This window comes from Panthera pardus, unplaced genomic scaffold (assembly GCF_024362965.1).
Source record: "Panthera pardus isolate Hobbes unplaced genomic scaffold, ASM2436296v1 HiC_scaffold_21, whole genome shotgun sequence".
NCBI classification, from domain to species: Eukaryota; Metazoa; Chordata; class Mammalia; order Carnivora; family Felidae; genus Panthera; species Panthera pardus.
In genome coordinates, this window is record NW_026526777.1 from 53258477 (window position 1) to 53276488 (window position 18012).

General features: G+C 39.6%; 1 protein-coding gene and 1 pseudogene across 1 annotated transcript in view; both read left to right on the plus strand.

The window, feature by feature from the left end:
- The window catches only part of SLC9C2 (solute carrier family 9 member C2 (putative)), an 84320-nt gene that overhangs the window by 21960 nt on the left and 44348 nt on the right, over positions 1–18012 (plus strand). Inside the window, exons 8-13 of the mRNA XM_053909275.1 lie at positions 2984–3083; positions 6421–6564; positions 8982–9150; positions 12852–12933; positions 16734–16900; positions 17518–17628. Coding sequence (XP_053765250.1) covers positions 2984–3083; positions 6421–6564; positions 8982–9150; positions 12852–12933; positions 16734–16900; positions 17518–17628 — 773 coding nt within the window. The remainder of the gene's footprint in view (positions 1–2983; positions 3084–6420; positions 6565–8981; positions 9151–12851; positions 12934–16733; positions 16901–17517; positions 17629–18012) is intronic.
- On the plus strand, positions 13559–14395 carry LOC109252593 (60S ribosomal protein L21-like; annotated as a pseudogene).

Here is an 18012-nt window from a genome sequence, read left to right on the forward strand (position 1 = left end):
GGAGCCTTGATGTTGGACCTGTGGCCTCGGGAACTTGTGAGGCAATAAATTCCTGTTGCTTAAGATAGTTTGTGGAACTCTTTTTCAGCAGCGCCAGGAAACCGATATTCTCCCTCCTCCATTGCACTTTCCTCTGCTTCAGGGATTAAAAAACCACTTTGGGTGGTCCTTTACTCTTATGTTTAATTATTTCAGTGATAGACATGTTATCACGAGAAGTTCCATTGCCAGAAATTCCATTGCTAAACACAGATAAAATTCTAATGCACACACTCTCCAATGTTACATTTCTGTTATGTTATCTAATTTTGTTTTTTTTTCCCCCCTTCACTAATGTACACTCAGTCAACGGGCTAAAGCCCAGGGAGCCTCTGATTGAGGTTACAATGTCACCTCTTTGAGCACATACAGTAATTTCCATTTTTATCTCTGTTGTGTTCAGTTCATGAAACCTGGACTTGTATAAAAATATTCATTCTTTTCCATGAAACAAAACAAAACAAAAAACAAAACAAATGGCACAGACATTGCCTCACAAAAGGCACAATGCTTCTGGAACATTGTTGGTTCACAGGTAGTGCAGTTGGAAATATTCATATATCAGCCCATGGAAGAAAGTTTGAATTTAGGACAGAAAAGGCACTTTAAGAGTCAGTGTATAATTCATGAAACATGGTAGGTTTTATAAAAGCCAGAGGTGTACCAAGAGAGGGGCTTAATCTAAGCATGAGGAATATTATATCAAGTGATGTTATTCACAATTTCTGGGGAATGAAGATAATAAAGAGCAGACAACATTTAAAGTTTCATTGTTTCAAAACTCTCTACAAACAGTGCATCTCCTTCTTGCCTGTGGTGATGCTCTCCAGTGTCTCTTTGTATAGTCATTGGTGTAGTTTATAAAGGCCCTCTGTCATCATCCAAATATATTTTAGTTAGAAATACATCCAGTCTTGAATCCTGGTGCTTTTAGGGAAAAAAAATTTCCCTTTGATTCTCCTTTTAGGGGGACATTCACTTTTTCTAAACCAGAGAGAGGAAGAGAGAGACAAAGATTGAGAGAGCCACTTGTCCACAGCGTCAGTTCTCTGTGGTAGTTTTTTCCATTGAGTCAGAAAAACATTGAGTTCCATATGACTACTGGGGTTCGTGCTGATGAAAATTTCTTTCTTTATTACATGGTCCATGATTTTCCCCCCCTTCAGAACACTTAGAATATTATTGAATATAATAGCATTTGTAATTTTGTAAAAATGTCACCTAATTATAAAAGTAATGCATGTTTATTGTAGAATTTTGGAAAAATTATGAAAAGTCAAAGAAAAAAAATCACCAATAAACCTATGTTATAAATTAGACTATGGATACATTTTGGTATATGTCCTCAGCCTTTAAAAAATACATATAAACACACATACATATATTAATGTATGCATTCATACCATGTAATCCTATAACATTGGGATTATATGAAATAAGATGACATCAGTTTTAAATTTTTTTCATGTTTATTTATTTTTGAGAGAGAGACAGAGCATGAGCGGGGGAGGGGCAGAGAGAGAGGGAGACAGAGAATCGGAAGCAGGCTCCAGGTTCTGAGCTGTCAGCACAGAGCCCGATGCGGGGCTCGAACTCACAAACTGCGAGATCATGACCTGAGCCGAAGTCGGTCACTCAACCGACTGAGCCACCCAGGCGTCCCAATGACATCAGTTTTAAATAACGTCATTTACTGGTTTCCTCATAGCAGACGTTGTCTCCAAGTACTGTCTATTACTGAGAAAGATGAGCTTTAAAATCCAGTAATACTGGAGCACCTGGGTGGCTCAGTTGGTTTTGGCTCAAGTCATGATCTCACGGTTCGTGGGATTGAGCCCCTCGTGGTCTGTCAGCACAGAGCTTGCTTGGGATTCTCTCTCTCTCCCTCTCTGTGCCCCTCCCCTGCTCATGCTCTCTCTCTCACTCTCAAAATAAATAAACTTTTAAAAATAAAATAAAACAAAATACAGTAATACTAATTATGGGACAGGGGAACTAAGATTTTGAGAGACAATTTCCCTTTCAGCACACTTCTGAGCACTACTGGTTTTACTGTCATTTGTTATTCATATTATATCAGTTAGATAAGAAGGTAAAAAGAAATCTGGGGCGCCTGGGTGGTTCAGTCGGTTGAGCATCCGACTTCAACTCAGGTCATGATCTGGTGGTTCATGGGTTTGAGCCTGTGTCGGGCTCTGTGCTGACAGCTCAGAGCCTGGAGCCTGCTTCAGATTCTGTGTCTCTGTCTCTCTGGGCCCCTCCCTCGCTCATTCTCTCTCTCTCTCTCTCTCTCTCTCTCAAAAATAAACGTTAAAAAAAAAAAAGAAATCTAAAGTGGACTGAAGTGATTAGATACACCAAAGGAATAATAAAATCCTCTTCAAATAAACAGTATTAATTTACTAAGCAGTAAAGCGGATGTATAAAAACAATGGCATAATAATAGTGACTATCATATATATATACTTTTTTTTATTTAAAGAGGTGCCAAGCAATTTTCATGTTATTTAATTTAATCCTCACAACAACTCTATGAGGTATTATTCTCTTAAACCCATTTTACAGATGCAGGGGTGCTAATAGAGGAAAAGGAGGTCACATTCTCAGAGCAGTCAGGTCTGCCTTGCTCCAAAGTGCTTCAAATTTCTGTCTATTATTTATCAGGCATCCATTCATTTACATATTATCTATGGCTGCTTCTGCACTATAGCCGCTGAACTGAGTAGTTGCAACAGGGACCATGTGGTCCACAAAGACTAAATATTTACTATATGGTCCTTTACAAAAAAGTTTGCTGACCCCTAATCTACAGGATTAGGCCAATCCCTTGAGGCAATTTTCCAAGAAATAGGACTCTTCAGTTTCTCACCAATTCTTCTCAAGATAAAGTACCTCCGTGTGCAGATTTGAATGCAACTAATTTTGTTCACTTTTTTCTCTCCAGTGGAATCTTTGGGAATGTCAGGAATGATTGCGTCAGTCACTGTAGGACTGAATTTAGATTCCTTAAGCTTTAAACCGAGGATTGAGTTAACAATTACTAAGTAAGTCTCCTATTGTATACTTGGTATAGATATCTTAGAAGTTTAGTGCTTAAGTGGTTCTGCCTTCTTGGACACATTTCATAACTTTTTTCACCTTTTTCTTTTTAAATTCATTACCAGTTATATTTGAAAGAACTTAAGGTACCAACAATTGTTGACATCGACACGTTTAACAAAAAAGACTACAAACGGCATGAAGCAAAAATTGGCAAATTTTAAAGGAGAAATAGACAAACATTATATCTGAGATTTTTAAAAAAATTTTTATTTTTTAAAATTTACATCCAAATTAGTTAGTATATAGTGCAACAATGATTTCAGGAGTAGATTCCTTAATGCCCCTGACCCATTTAACCCATCCCCCCTCCCACACCTCCTCCAGTAACCTTCTGTTTGTTCTCCATATTTATGAGTCTTTTATACTTTGTCCCCCTCCCTGTTTTTATATAATTTTTATTTCCCTTCCATTATTTTCATCTGTTTTGTCTCTTAAAGCCCTCATATGAGTGAAGTCATATGATACTTGTCTTTCTCTGACTGACTAATTTCACTTAGCATAATTCCCTCTAGTTCCATCCATGTAGTTGCAAATGGCAAGATTTCATTCTTTTTGATTGCCGAGTAATACTCCATTGTGTGTATGTATATATATATATATATATATATATATATATGTATACATCTGTATATATATATATATATATATATATATATATATATACCACATCTTCTTTATCCATTCATCCATCGATGGGCATTTGGGCTCTTTCCATACTTTGGCTATTGTTGATAGTGCTGCTATAAACATTGGGGTTCATGTGTCCCTTTGAAACAGCACACCTGTATCCCTTGGATAAATACCTAGTAGTGCAACTGCTGGGTCGTAGGGGAGTTCTATTTTTATTTTTTTGAGGAACCTCCATACTATTTTCCAGAGTGGCTTCACCAGCTTGCATTCCCATCGATTGATATTCTTTTTATGAATAACGTATCCGTGGCTCAGAAGCTGTGGTCATTTTATACATAACTCTTTGATAAAAAAAAAATTTACTTTGGATTGTGGGAGGTTTAAAAAAGACTGCATTCCTTTGTTTCCTTCATAAGGTACATGAAAGACAGCATCCTAATATGGGAAGAGCTGGGAAAGAAAAGTGGCAGAAAGATGCAACACTAGCAAAACTCTTACTTGCCTTTTACATTTGGTAATGCAAGGTGTCATATGAACATCTCTGGATGGAGGGAAAAACCATTTGCTTGTCTTCTCAGATAAATGAATTAGTCTGTCTCTGAGAGACTATGCTAAATTACAGGATTGTTTCAGAGCTATTTCACACCAAGTCATAGCCTAGTGTGGATCGAATGAAAGCAAATGTTAAAATAAGAAAAATAAGCCATAATTTTGAGTTTTCCCATGAAGATTCTTTAAAAAACTTTAAAAATGTTTTTAAATATCTATTTTTGAGAGAGAGAGTGTGAGCAGGGGAGGGGCAGAGAGAGAGGGAGACACAGAATCTGCAGCAAGCTCCAGCCTCTGGGCTGTCAGCACAGAGCCCGATGTGGGACTCGAACCCACAAACTGTGAGATCATGACCTGAGCCAGTCAGATGCTCAACCGACTGAGCCACCCAGGGGCCCCAGATTCTCTCTCTCTTTTGTTTTTTTAAATGTAGAGGACTATCCATTGTTCTGAAATTATGGCTTGCCTACATTTTTGGTGTTTAAATGTTCATTCTTTTATGAAATCCCAGTGATAGAAGAAGGTACTTATTTTTAGAAAAATAACTTCACTTGGAAAAAAAAAATTGGCACCTGTAACTCTTCTAATTTTGTGTTAGGTGAATGACACTTAACTGGTCTTTAGAATCCAGAAGCTTGGGAATAAATAGTTCACAGAACATACACTTTTTGTCTGAATTTGGACATTTTCCTGAGCTCAGTCATACTGTCAGTATCATTATAAATTACTCATTATGATTCATTTAATTGTTTATTATTGAACCTATTAAACCAATCTTTTCTTAATGTTTACCGTAACCTGGACATTGTATCTTAGGTTTGAGGCTTTGTAACTGAGTCCCTTCTCAGAATGCACTCATTGTTAAGTGGTGGGCATGTTTCTGTAAGAAGCTAGTAAGCGTGAATAATTTTATATATTTATTGGGATCCTACTATATGTAAGGCAGTTTTTTAGGTTCCATGGAGACATTTGAACAAGTTTTCTACTCAGTTATTCCATCATTTCTGAATTTCAGAAAACTAAGCTTTGGGGTTAGAGGTCCCCCTCATACCCTTCCTTTCTCTGAGTTCTAAATCTGATGAATCAAGAGCTGGGAATGAGAGAATCAGACCATCTACTTAATTGGGGAAATGCAGTGTTAGAGAACATGGTTTCCATCTGCAGCCCAAATGAGGCTTCCTAATGCTTCTTTCCAAGTGTAGATCTTGAGACCCACCTCGAGGGAGACTGGTTTGTGGAACAGACCCACTTGCCTAGTTAGCTGAAAGGGAAAGTCCCAATGGAGGGAGGCCCAAGAGCAAGTGGAACTTGACATCTGCCTGTAGAAGTCAAACCTGGCTTGAATGCAGACATGTTACCGCACGGAACCAGAACAGGCCTGTGCCTTAACCACTGTGTTCTAGTCTGCTCAGTAAGAATCTTGGGGAGCGGGGCTAGGTGTGTGGCTGTTTGGGAAGCAATAAGGGGGATTCTAAGTCACTTGTCTGCTTCTGAACTATGGTGGTATAGAGAATTGGCACTGTAGGAATTCAAAGGAGGATCACTTCCAACGAGAGTGCTTAGGATGAAGAACACAGGATTCGAATTAGCCTTACAAGATTTTTAGGAATTCAGTAGATGGGAAAGCAGACTGGAGAGACTTTCAAGGTAAGAGACTTTCAAGAAAATCATGAAGGGAGAAATCCTGCAGAGGGCACTGAAGTGATCCAGTCAGCTATCGAAAAGTCAAGGTTAACCAGGTGGTTCTGGGTTCAGCTGTGGCAGCCCCAACAGTTTGATATGATGCCGGCTAATCTTGGCAAAACTGCCCCATCACCAACCGGAAGAGGGGGTGGAGATTCTTAATATTATGCCTTGCTTTTACTATTCTCCTATGAGAGGCAGCCCATGGGCATTGGTGTGATGAGGGTATTGGAGAATATGGAGCTAGGTGTATTTTAATTCCAACAAAATATTTTTAAATGTTGACTGCAACAGTGATGGAGGCAAGGACCTCTGCTAAGACAAGAATCATAGAATGTGATACATGCTTTTATGTGCAAAGGCAACTATCTTAAAAACACATGGCTTAAAACGTGATTTATTTTCCATTCATCCTAGGTTCCTAATAATGTTTTCAACTGTATACCAACATTTAATATATACTTTCTTTGGCATTGTAATTGGATGTGGACAAAACAAGTATTTGGGATTTCACAGTATGGTTTTCATGTTCATTTTATTTACAACAGTGAATTTTGTAAGGTAGGAATTATATTTTAAAGTTTGCTTACTGGACTTAGGTTCTTCAGCCCAGAATAAGAATTGCCCACTGGTGAGGGCAACAAGAACTCTTTGGATGTAGAGTCAGAAAACCCATGTTGTTGTCAAGGCCCAGACAATAACTTGCTATGCGATTGGGGGAAGTCTGTTTACTTTTCCAGGTCCCATCTGGAAAATGAGAAGGGGCTGTGGTATCAGCACAACTCATGAACTTTATAGAGATGAAAATTCATGGGCCATCTCAATGTACTGAATTGCATCTCTGGAGATGAGATCCAGGAAGCCATTTCAACATGTTTGTTAATGGTTGAACAACACTGGACCTTATTAATGGCTCCTAACATTTTTGTTGACTTTCATCCTCATTTATTATCACCTATAGCTATGATAAAGCCATTTGTTAAGCCCTTACCACGTACATTATGCCATTAATACTAATACAACCTTATGAGGTAGGTGTTATTGCATCATTGCACAGATGAAGCCCAGGGAGGTTAAAAAGTTGCCTAGAGTTGCCCATCTTGAAGTGCAGAATTGGGGTTTAAACATGACCCCCAGTAGCACGTTTTGTCTCGAACACCATTGCCCACTCATGATGGTCATGTCTTCAATAAGAATTCATGACAGTGTCTCTGAAAACATTGTCATTCCCACTCAGGACAGGCCTGGCCAACGAGCTTACTTTGTAAGATGTTCTCATGGGACCTTGCTTTTGCTGACTCTGAGGTCACTGCACGCCACTCAGTCACTCTCACACGGAAGGTTGTGTATCCAATTTGTTTCTTTCTACCATGGAGGCTTATGTGCAAGTTGAGATTGGTCACAGAAAATGAAGAAAGATAAATGGCTTTTTGAACCTTTGTTTGACTCAGCTGCACATCTGGCATCTCATTTCATTTCATAAACACTAGGAAATGAGAATTTTATAGATGAAGAAACTGGCCAACAAAGGCCAAGTACCTTGCCCAAAGTCAAGTGGCTAGGAAGTACTAGAGATCTTGTGGGAACTTATGGTTCCACCTCCCCAGAGGAAAGGCTTTAATGGAAGGAGTCACCCTAAGGGGACCTCAACGTATGGGTCAGCTTTCCATAAGAGACTTGTTGAGAAAAACATTTTAGAGGATGTGCCAAACTAAGGCCCCTTACATAATTACATAAGACATAATTATTGCTAACATGTTTTGAGTGCTGACCACATTCGAAATATCATTCTAAGCCCTATGAATGTTGCCCCATGTAATTGAAACTTCACAATAATCCTTTGAGGCAAGTACAATTATTATTATTTATTATCTCCACTTTACAGGATGAAATTGAGGCTTAGAGAGGTTAAAGAACTTAAGTTTACATGGTTAGTGAAAGAAGCTGAAATTTGAACCCTGGTAGATTGACTCCAGAGCCTTTGCGACACTGCCTTTCTGGTTTTGGTATCAGGCAGTGATATGAGTTGTTCCATTTTGGCTGGACTCAATGGTATTTCAGAGAAAGATCATTTAGTAAGGCTGAAAAGTTTGGTAAGAATTGCTTTGCAAAAAGCTTGAGTGGAAGGCCGAGGGGTTTACCCAAATTCATTATATACATTATAGATGGTAATAGCAGATTTTCTGTTTCTCAGTGATAGGAATTCTCTAAACTGTCTTGTGAAATTCCCAGCTGAGTAACTGATACACAATATATTTTTTGAGTCTAAGAACATTTCAGTTTTATTTCTGCTGAAATCTCATTTGAAGGATAGTACTGATATTCTTTTGGTGAAGATCCCCTAAAGATAGATTCTACATTTTTGATACAGAGTCTTGTAGAAAAATTATTGGTAGACACCTGTGGTGAGCATAGCATAAGAATAGAGTTGTTGGATCACTATGTTGATAGTGGGTCAACTATTCTCAAATTAAAAAAAAAAAAAAGAAAAGATAAATGATCTGTAGAGAAACAGGCACCAATTGAAATTATTTATGTGACATTTAATTTATGATTCTCATGGAAGCTCAAGAAAAATTTGATTAAGCTAAGTTTATTAATGTGCCTACAATAATAATTACTTTTTGGCCATCATCTGTGTGTCCTCTTGGCCTCATTTCTGATCTAGTCATGGTCTTCCAGAGAATAGATGAGCTTGTCAACGTTATTTGAAGAAATTTCTCTCAGAAATACACTACCCAAATCCAAATAGTATATTAAAACTTCCAGCACTGTTTTTTGAGACTTGAGTATTATCTGAAAAACTTGGACAGTAGATTTGGTTCATCCCAGAAAAGTTGAACAATTTATCAATAAACTGAATTATTTGCTCTTTCCTGAAAAAAATTTCTATGAAATTTAGTTTTTAGTAGTGTCAACCATGAATAACATTAATACATAAGGTGTGACTTAAAAAAAAAATGTTTTTCTCTCCACAGGTTGCTTACTATTGTGTTAGTGAGCCCTCTTCTGATGCGTGTAAATTATGACTATAACTGGAGATGGGGAATTGTTATAGCATGGTCTGGAATTAAAGGAGTTTTTAGTTTACTCTTGGCTCCTGAAATTCATAATCTGGCTGATCAAAAAATAGAATCACCACAAATGGTAGGAAAAATCATCTCATAATATTTATTCATTTTGTTTATTTTGTAGCACTTGTCATAGTACCCAATAATAAAGTTAACCATTTACAAATTTTTTTAGTTTAAATTCCAGTTAGTTAACATACTGTGTAATATTAGTTTCAGGCGTACAATTTAGTGATTCAACGCTTCCATACAATTCCCAGGGCTCATCACAAGTGCACTCCTTAATCCCCATCACCTATTTTACCTATTTTCTCTCTTCTGTTCAGCTTCCTTGCTTTCCATTATTTTGTCTTCTTTATCACTTATTTGTTTCTCTACTTCTTCCAGCTTTGTGTTCATTGCATCAAGCCTGTTTCCAATCTCAGTTATTAAATTTTTCATTTCTGACAGTTTCTTTTTTAACTCTTGTCTCTGTGGTAAGGGTCTCACTGAAGTCTTTCCATTCTTTTCTCATAAGAGTATACTTATGATTGTTGCTATGAATTCTCGATCAGGCATGTTACTTACATCTGTTTTATTTCACTGTCTTCTTCTCTGTGTTAGAAAAGCCAGTTTCCTGCTCCTGAGAGTAATGGCTTTATGAAGAAGAGGTCATATAGTGTCCAGGGCCTGTCACTTCCCGGGGTGTCTGTGGTGCATGTTGCGTGAGCTCTGCTGTTGTGTTTTGGCTGCTCTATCCTTCGGGTCAGCTGTCTGCAGAGGCTCTCCTTGCCCGCAGTGGCCACTCTTTGGTCCTTGGTCAGAGTGTGGTGAGTTTTAACTACATGTGCTCTGGTCTGCTTGTTAAATGATACCTGATACTGCTTCCAGTAGAACCGAAGCCCTGTAGAACTCTCTGATCAGGAGACATGGTGTGAGCAGGGGTTTCTGCTGGTCTTCTGGGGAAGGGGCTGGCTAAGCTGGCACTGAGGCAAGCTTGATCAAGAAGGGCAGTCCCACCAGAATGCACAGGTGTGGGACTTGGTGTAAGCAGTTAGGCAGCCCTGTGGGTGCTACTTTGCTTCCTGCAGGTGGCTCTGTGTTTAAGATGAGGGGCAGGGAAGGGAAATGGTTCCAACCAGCTCCTTTGTCCTCAGAGAGGCATCTCCATGATATCTGCCTCTCAGGGAAGCACACTGAGAAGAGTGAATAATTTCCCCACTGTCTGCTCCAGGCGTTTTTCAGATCACTGTTTCTGCATCATCTGCCCCAGTTAGTTTGCCTGCCTTCTCTCTGGGAGTAGGGCAACATCTTCAGGGCACAATCCCAGTCAAGGCCACTGATCTTTCAAACTCCATTCTTCAGGCCCCACTGATTGCAAGAACTCACAAAAAGTAGCCCCTTATGTTTTCCCAGCCAATGGTTTTGGGGAAGTGTTTTCCTTGTGCATTCCCCTGTGTGCTCCTCTCTCTCTCTCTCTTTCTCTCTCTCTCTCTCCTTTGTCTGTGACCAGGGCTCCCTCCCCTCCACAGCACTTGTGATCCATTTCTCCTCCAAACCACATCTCCGTACTTCCTACCTTCCTCAATGTGGCTTCTTCTCTCCAGAGTTTTAGTTATGGAGTTCATTCTGTCAGTCTTCAGGTTGATTTCTGGAGTCTTAGAATGATTTGATAGTTACCTAGTTATGTTCGTGGGGTGAGACAAGCCTAGGGTCCTCTTCCTCCACCATCTTTTCTCCCTTCTCCTTAGGTTAACCTAATTAAAAAAAATTTTTTTTTAAACGTTTATTCATTTTTGAGAGACAGAGAGAGACAGAGCATGAGTAGGGAAGGGACAGAGAGAAAGGGAGACACAGAATCTGGAAGCAGGCTCCAGGCTCTGAGCTGTCAGCACAGAGCCCAACGCAGGGCTCAAACTCACGAACTGCAAGATCATGGCCTGAGCTGAAGTCAGACGCTCAACCGACTGAGCCACCCAGGTGCCCCGAGGTTAACCATTTTTAAAATTAGATTTGAAAAACGCATTCTTTTAAGAAGAAAAGAACTTTCAGAGGAAAGTTTGTTTATGTTGATAGTCTGAAAGGGACCAACAGTGAAGTAATGGTGTAGGATGTGGAAATCAGATGGACTTGGGGTTGAATCCTGGCCCCCTCGTCACAGGCTGGGTGACCTTGGGCAAGTTCTCCAGATTTGTGGAACCTCAATTTCCAGTTGAGGATTGAGATGATACTTAGTAAAGTGTCTGCCACTTAGCAAATGCTCAATAAATGTTACAAACTCTCCCTCAAAGCCAATCTGATAGTGGCAGTGTCTGTGGTACTGAGAATCCAGGGAAGATCCAAAGACCCCAGTACATCTGCTGACAGTGTTAGGGCCCCTTGTTATTTGTAACAGTACTGTGTGAGTTAGCTGGAGAAGTTGCTAGAAATCCCTGGGACACCCTCCTCCCCCACCTCCCAGTCAGATGAATTCCAACCCTGCTTCTGGGAGGGTTGCTTCTGAATAATGTGAATTAAGAACATCTGCCCACCTCCCAAGGAACTTTAATCTGCAGATAAATGTACAGAGTTTCTTGATATTGGCTAATTTCCAGCTCAGGATTTTCTCTTCTTTGTCATTTCCCCCCTGTTCCAGAAGACAATATTTTTAGAATCTCTTCTTTGGAGGATCAGTTATCACCCTCTCCATCTTGCATGTAGAGAAATTAGAACAAAGAGAATAGCACGTTAGGGAAAGAACTCAGGTGCCCTAACTCCCAGAAGAAGTGCTTTTTCAAAATGGACTACTATATTCCTCACCATCTTTCCTGAGAATTTGTACTTTATATCTATGGCCATCATCTGGGAATTAATTTGGAGTTCAAACAAACCTGTGATTTTGCAGACTTTGGGTCCTTTCATGCCCCAAAGGAAAAGTATCATAACCAACGTCTGAGCTCCTTCAATTTTCTTTTGTGCAAGGAATTCGCCTAAAACCAAGTCAACGAAATGCTAACTAGCATTTGAGTATCACTTACAGTGTTTTTCAAATCTGTCTGATGTTACATGGATCCCTTTAGCACCAGCCCAGACCTACACAATCAGAATCTGCAGGGAAGAAACCTGAAGTCAGTATCTTTTAGAAGCACTTTCCGTGCTGTTATCAGTCAAGTTTGGGAAACACTCTCCAGAGAACATACTGCTGTTGACTCCGTTTTTTAGTGAAGGACACTGAGGCTCAGAGTGGTTAAGTCTACTGACCCCAAATTACATGGCTAATTAAAGTGGTAGAGTCAAGACCAGCAAATGTGGTTGTGTTTCCGCTTCTGTGAGGTGTCTCTCCAGACCCCACCACAGCTCCTGTAGGCTCCGAGCCTCCTGAGCAGCCATAGTAAATGCTGGTGGCAGACACACTTTCCCTTGTCTCCACAGTCACCACTGCTACTCACCATCGGCTGGTGGCTCCCCAACCCTGCAGGCTCCATGGCAGTGTCTGTGATGCCTACCATCCTCCTGGCTTTGTGTGGCTCCTGCTGAAAGCAGCAACAGTGGAGGGCTCTTTGACCAGTATTCTTATCCCTTCCCAAAATTACAAAATCTTTTCTCATGCACATTGAAAACTAATTTCTGCTCCAGTATATTATATTCAAGCACTGTCCACAAAACAACCCTTTGCCTTATCTATCAGAAGCAAGATTTTAAAATGTGGATTAAGATAGAATTTTGTTGGTGGTTAATTGAATAATGATTCCCTTTGGAGAACTTATTCATTTGGGGTTTTTTTTTTGGCTCTAACTATTTGTATGTTTTGTTTTTTAGTTTTTATTGTATGTACAGGTAATATCACTAATGACTATGGGAATAAATTCATACATGATGACTCATTCAGCCAGGACATTAGGTAAAGTATATTTATCTTTCATTAATTAACTGGAGAGAATAATGCAAACACATTGTTGTTGGGAGTCATGGGGACATTTCTTAAGGAGCTCAAGGAATTGATTATGAAATCATTCCTTTTCATTCATTCATTATTTACAGATGCTGCATTAATTGGAATATTGGTTTAGCCAGTTTAACAGAAACCACATTCTCAGTGGCTTAAACAAGATAGGGAACTTTCTTTTCCTCTCCATCAAAATGTCCAAAAGAGTGGGATGGTTCTGCTTCACGGGGTTGTCCATAGATCCAGGATCCTTGTATTTTGTTGTTGCTCCTCTCTGGAATGTTGCTCTTGTCTGAGGGTAGAAGCTGACTCATAACCACTATATATTCAATCCAGCCAACTAGAGAGAGAAAATGGGGAGCTGGGTGGAAATGGAGAGTAAGCAGCTTCCTTTTAAGGGCATAGCCTAGAAATTGTATATATCATCAGCACTCACATTCCATTGGTCAGAATTTAGTCACATGGTCACACACGGGTAAGAGAAGCTATAAAATATTATCCCTACCTGGGATAATGTAGGGATAATGGTGGAGCCATGGCTGGCCATGTGCTCAGCCAAGACTTGGAGATTCTATGGCAAAGGAAGAAGGGGAAAATGAATATTGGGAGTCCTTTGGCTGGAACCACCATCTTCCAGTAATTTGCCAAAATGACCAACACAAAGGGAAAGAGGTGAGGTACCCTCTATATGTTCTCTAGGCCTTTTAGAAAACATGGAGTAGTTCCTTTGCAAATCTACAAGAAAGGTGATAGTGTAGATATCAAGGGAATGGAGACTGTCTGAAAAGGAATACCCCACAAGTGTTACCATAGAAAAACTGGAAGAGTCTATAATGTTACCCAGCATCCTATTGGCATTGTTGTAAACAAAGAAGTTAAGGGCAAGATTCTTGCCAAAAGAATGAATACACGTATTGAACATATTAAGCACTTAAAGAGCCGAGATAGCTTCCTGAAGTGTGTGAAAGAAAATGATCAGAAGAAGAAGAAAGCCAAAGAGAAGGGTACTTGGGTTCAACTGAAGAGCCAGCCTGCCCCACCCAAAGAAGCACACTTTCTGAGAACCAACGGAAAGGAGCCTGAGCTGTTGGAACCCATTCCCTATGAATTCATGGCTTGATAAATATAAAGGAAAAAAAAGGTTTTAAGATTGTAAAAAAAGAAAAGAAAATGGATATTGGGGGATAATCAGCAGGCTCTGCCACAGTTGCTTATTTCCAGAAAACATTTGAGGCCATTGATGATAAAGTGCGTAAGTTTGATAAAATCACAAATCGACACGTAGTCAATAGAGAAATCTAGGATAAGATAGTTGGTGGCAGTACAGTCAAGTGGGGAGGGAGAAGCCTGGATGGGATTACACAAAGTCTTCGAATAGGGCCATAGTATCTCTCAATATCCCATGGCCTGATCCTCAGCTAAGCTGGTGCAGAGGATGATCCTTTCAGGGTATCTAAAATTGATCAGACTGCTGGAGATATACAGCACTCACAGGAGCATGTGGATAAAGCAGAAAATCAATTAGTTAATTTATAAAGAGGATGATTTCTTTCTATGTCTGAAATAATCGTGATCATTATTCAGGGTATTCACCTCTAAATACCAATTTCCTTGATAAACAAAACTAGTCATCAGAAGGTATCTTGGAAAGCATGGAACTAATGAGAGGTCAATGGAAGGACGATGTTGAAGGAGGGTTCTTCTAAACAGGGAATAGCCTGGTGAATTTTCCCTATCCTGCCCATGAGAGACATTACCTCTTTGCTTGTGTCTTTTCGCAGTCCTGCCCATTTCTAAAACTGCGCCCCACCAGCACTACAGCAGAACTTCCTGTGACAGTGCCCTTCAAAGCCAAGGGCTCCAATATGTGAACTGGGCTAATTAAGTGGGGCAGATTTCTGGTAGCTCTTCTTTTCCCCTAGTTACGGATCTGTTCTTGTTCTCAGTGGAAATGTATGCTTGGTCGGCAAAAGCCTACGCTGGAGTGTGACCGAAGTTAATTTGATCTTTGAAGGCTTTCTCACACCTCCCTTCTCAACAATTTATTTTTGACTCTCAGGGATCCAGACCCACTCCATTCTCTTTGCTTAGGATATCACATCTGGATTTCTCCGATGCTTCTTTTCTTGTGATTCCTCCTACTCTGATACTCAAAGACAAGATCAACAAGGGGTTTTACTGTTATGGTAATATTTTTTCCCCTCTTTTTCTTCCCTTATAACTTTTTAAAAGTTTATTTATTTATTGAGAGAGAGAGAGAGAGAGAGAGCATGCACATGTGCAAGCAGGAGAGGGGTAGGGGCAGAGAGAAAGGGAGAGAGAGAATGTCAAGCAGGCTCCACACTCAGTGCAGAGCCCAACACAGGGTTCGATCTCACAACCGTGAGATCATGACCTGAGCTGAAATCAAGAGTCAGGTGCTTAACCAACTTAACGAGCCTCCCACGTGCCCCACAAAATTTTTTATTGTAGTAGTTAAACCTCGGAATTTTCATTATAAAACAAAAGTATATGGTAAATACTTTCTTCTTGTAGAATCTATGCTCATCCTTTCTAGAAATACTACATGGCACACATTTAACACTTAACAGAGTTCAAGTTTTATCAGTAAGAGTTTCAAACCAACTACTTCTGTCTAGTCAAAGGCTTTAACAGATTCCCTCCTCACACTCTTCCAGGATCATCTTAAACACAGAGAATTCATTCAAATGTATTGGTGCCACCAAGTGGTCCACATATACTCATGTTTCCCCAGAGCAACTGGAAAGTATTTGTTTCTCCATCATAGGGGGAGGATGTAGTTAGGCAAATGAAAAAAATTTTCTTCCTGTATGGTCTCAGCCATACAGCTTTGAATCCAAAGCTGACAACTTCTAACTTAAGCCTACAGTCAAATGTGTCTCTGCTCTGGACCATAGTGAACCAAGAGGGATATGCCTCCAGACCTTTGGGATCCCAGAAATTTCAAATACTGTCATTACACACAGTGTCCCATAAAGAATGCAGTAAAGTTAACTAAACGTTTGGAACTCATTTGGACTCTTTATGGAACATTCCACATGCAGTTACAAAAAGAGAACAGTTTTATTGAGATGGGATTCCAAGTGAGCAGGTTAAGCTCATTCACTAATTAAATTCTTCTTTTCAGTGAGTGAGCCTCATAGCTGTAACTTCAAATCCATACCTCAAGAAAATACAAATGGCTACAAGTTTTGAGACATGTGGATTTGCTGCTGGCCAGGAAACAGATACATATTAAATTTGAGGGATCTCTGTTGCAGTGACCTCAATATTTTAAATTTTTAAAATTTTATAGAAGAATCAGTTGGAGAATTGTTAAAATGCAATTCCCAATTGATTCTCTGGGTATGGGTTGGATCCGGGGAATTTGCATAGTTTAATAGGCAGTCTTCCTCTGTAGAAGACACAAGTAGTTTTCTATACTTCGAGAAATACTGATTGGGTGCCTTGAAGTAGCAAGTCATGTCTCTAGGTAAAGGGAATGAAAGGAAACGAAGAAAGCATTCCTTAGCAATTGAGTCAGATAAAGTTGAGTTATACAGCCAGGAGAAACAGAGTTGGGTAATTTTTTGGAAAATTTTGGACCAAAGGTGGTCCTTGCTTTTCTTTGAGCACTCTGGTTTGGCTATGCGAGTGATTGACTGCACCAACAAGATTTCACTACATCTTGCAGGGTTTTGCCTCTTGGAGTCTTTGCTGTATTCTATTAAGATCCTTGCTTTTCTTTGTCACAGGTTTGTGTGCTATTTCCCTCCCAAGGCAAATGGCCATGCAGAATGCCATTAAGCACATTCAGGAGATAATACAGAACACAATAACGCTATTTAAAACAGAAAAAATTTTGACAAATGTTAATTGGACCTTAGTAGAAGAAAAAACAAAGATTGAATACACCATTCCTGTGAGTTGATACCTGGCAAAAAAAAAAAAAAAAAAAAAAAAAGTCCTCCTTTCTCTCCTGGGTCTGCCTTTCTTGCTTTAGTTTATTATATTAAAAAAACCTCTATTCTGCTAATGGAATGTCAGAAAACTGAGGAGTCGGGGGTATATTTACTAGCTTTGCTATGTGGGTGAAAAGACTTCTTTGAATTCTCTCTAAAGAGAAGGTCTTGGTAATTTAGCTTTGTTTGCCAACATAGGAGAATTGGTGTTTTTACATGGCTGGTTGACTAACTGTACATGGCCTCTGCCAAGCTGATGTTTCTGACCGCTCGAGGAGCTGAGCCACCTGCCCCCACATTACTATAAAAAGCAGGAAACACAGGTTGCTTCAGAGAGCAGTCGAGCAAAGACAGGTTTGGGGGAGAATGTGACTTATAAATCTCTCCGAATTTACGACTTTTAAAGCACACAATTAAAAGCAACATTTCTCATGTGGAGAGCATACCCAGTTATGCATAGCCCTTCCTTTTAACCGTTCTGATTTAAGTTATTAGAATCTTTGTTGAGTGAAGTGCTTGTTTTAGCTACTTATTTTAGCTTATTTTTAACTTTATCTCTTTATGTTTTTAAACTTAGTCTGATACTGTTCAGTTTTCCCACGTTTCTCGTGGTAGTGAAACGGAGGAGTCCCCAACAGAAGAAGTTTTAATAGAAGAAGCCAGATTGCATGTAGCTATAATACAAATGGTTGGTACAGTTCACATAATCCACTATTTATTTATTTATTTATTTTTAATTCTTGCAATACTTTCAATTCTTACCTCTTTCAGTTGACTAGAATGCCTCTTTCAGGGCTTTCAGGTGACTAGAAAAAATATTTTTTCAGTTAAAAAAAATTTTTTAAACATTTATTCATTTTTGACAGACAGAGAGAGACAAAGCATGAGTGGGGGAGGAGGAGAGAAAGAGGGAGACACAGAATCCGGGGCAGGCTCCAGGCTCTGAGCTGTCAGCACAGAGCCCAATGTGAGGCTCGAACTCACAAACTGTGAGGTCATGCCCTGAGCAGAAGTCAGATGCTTAACTGACTGAGCCACCCATGTGCCCCTATTTTTTCAGTTTGGATAGCAT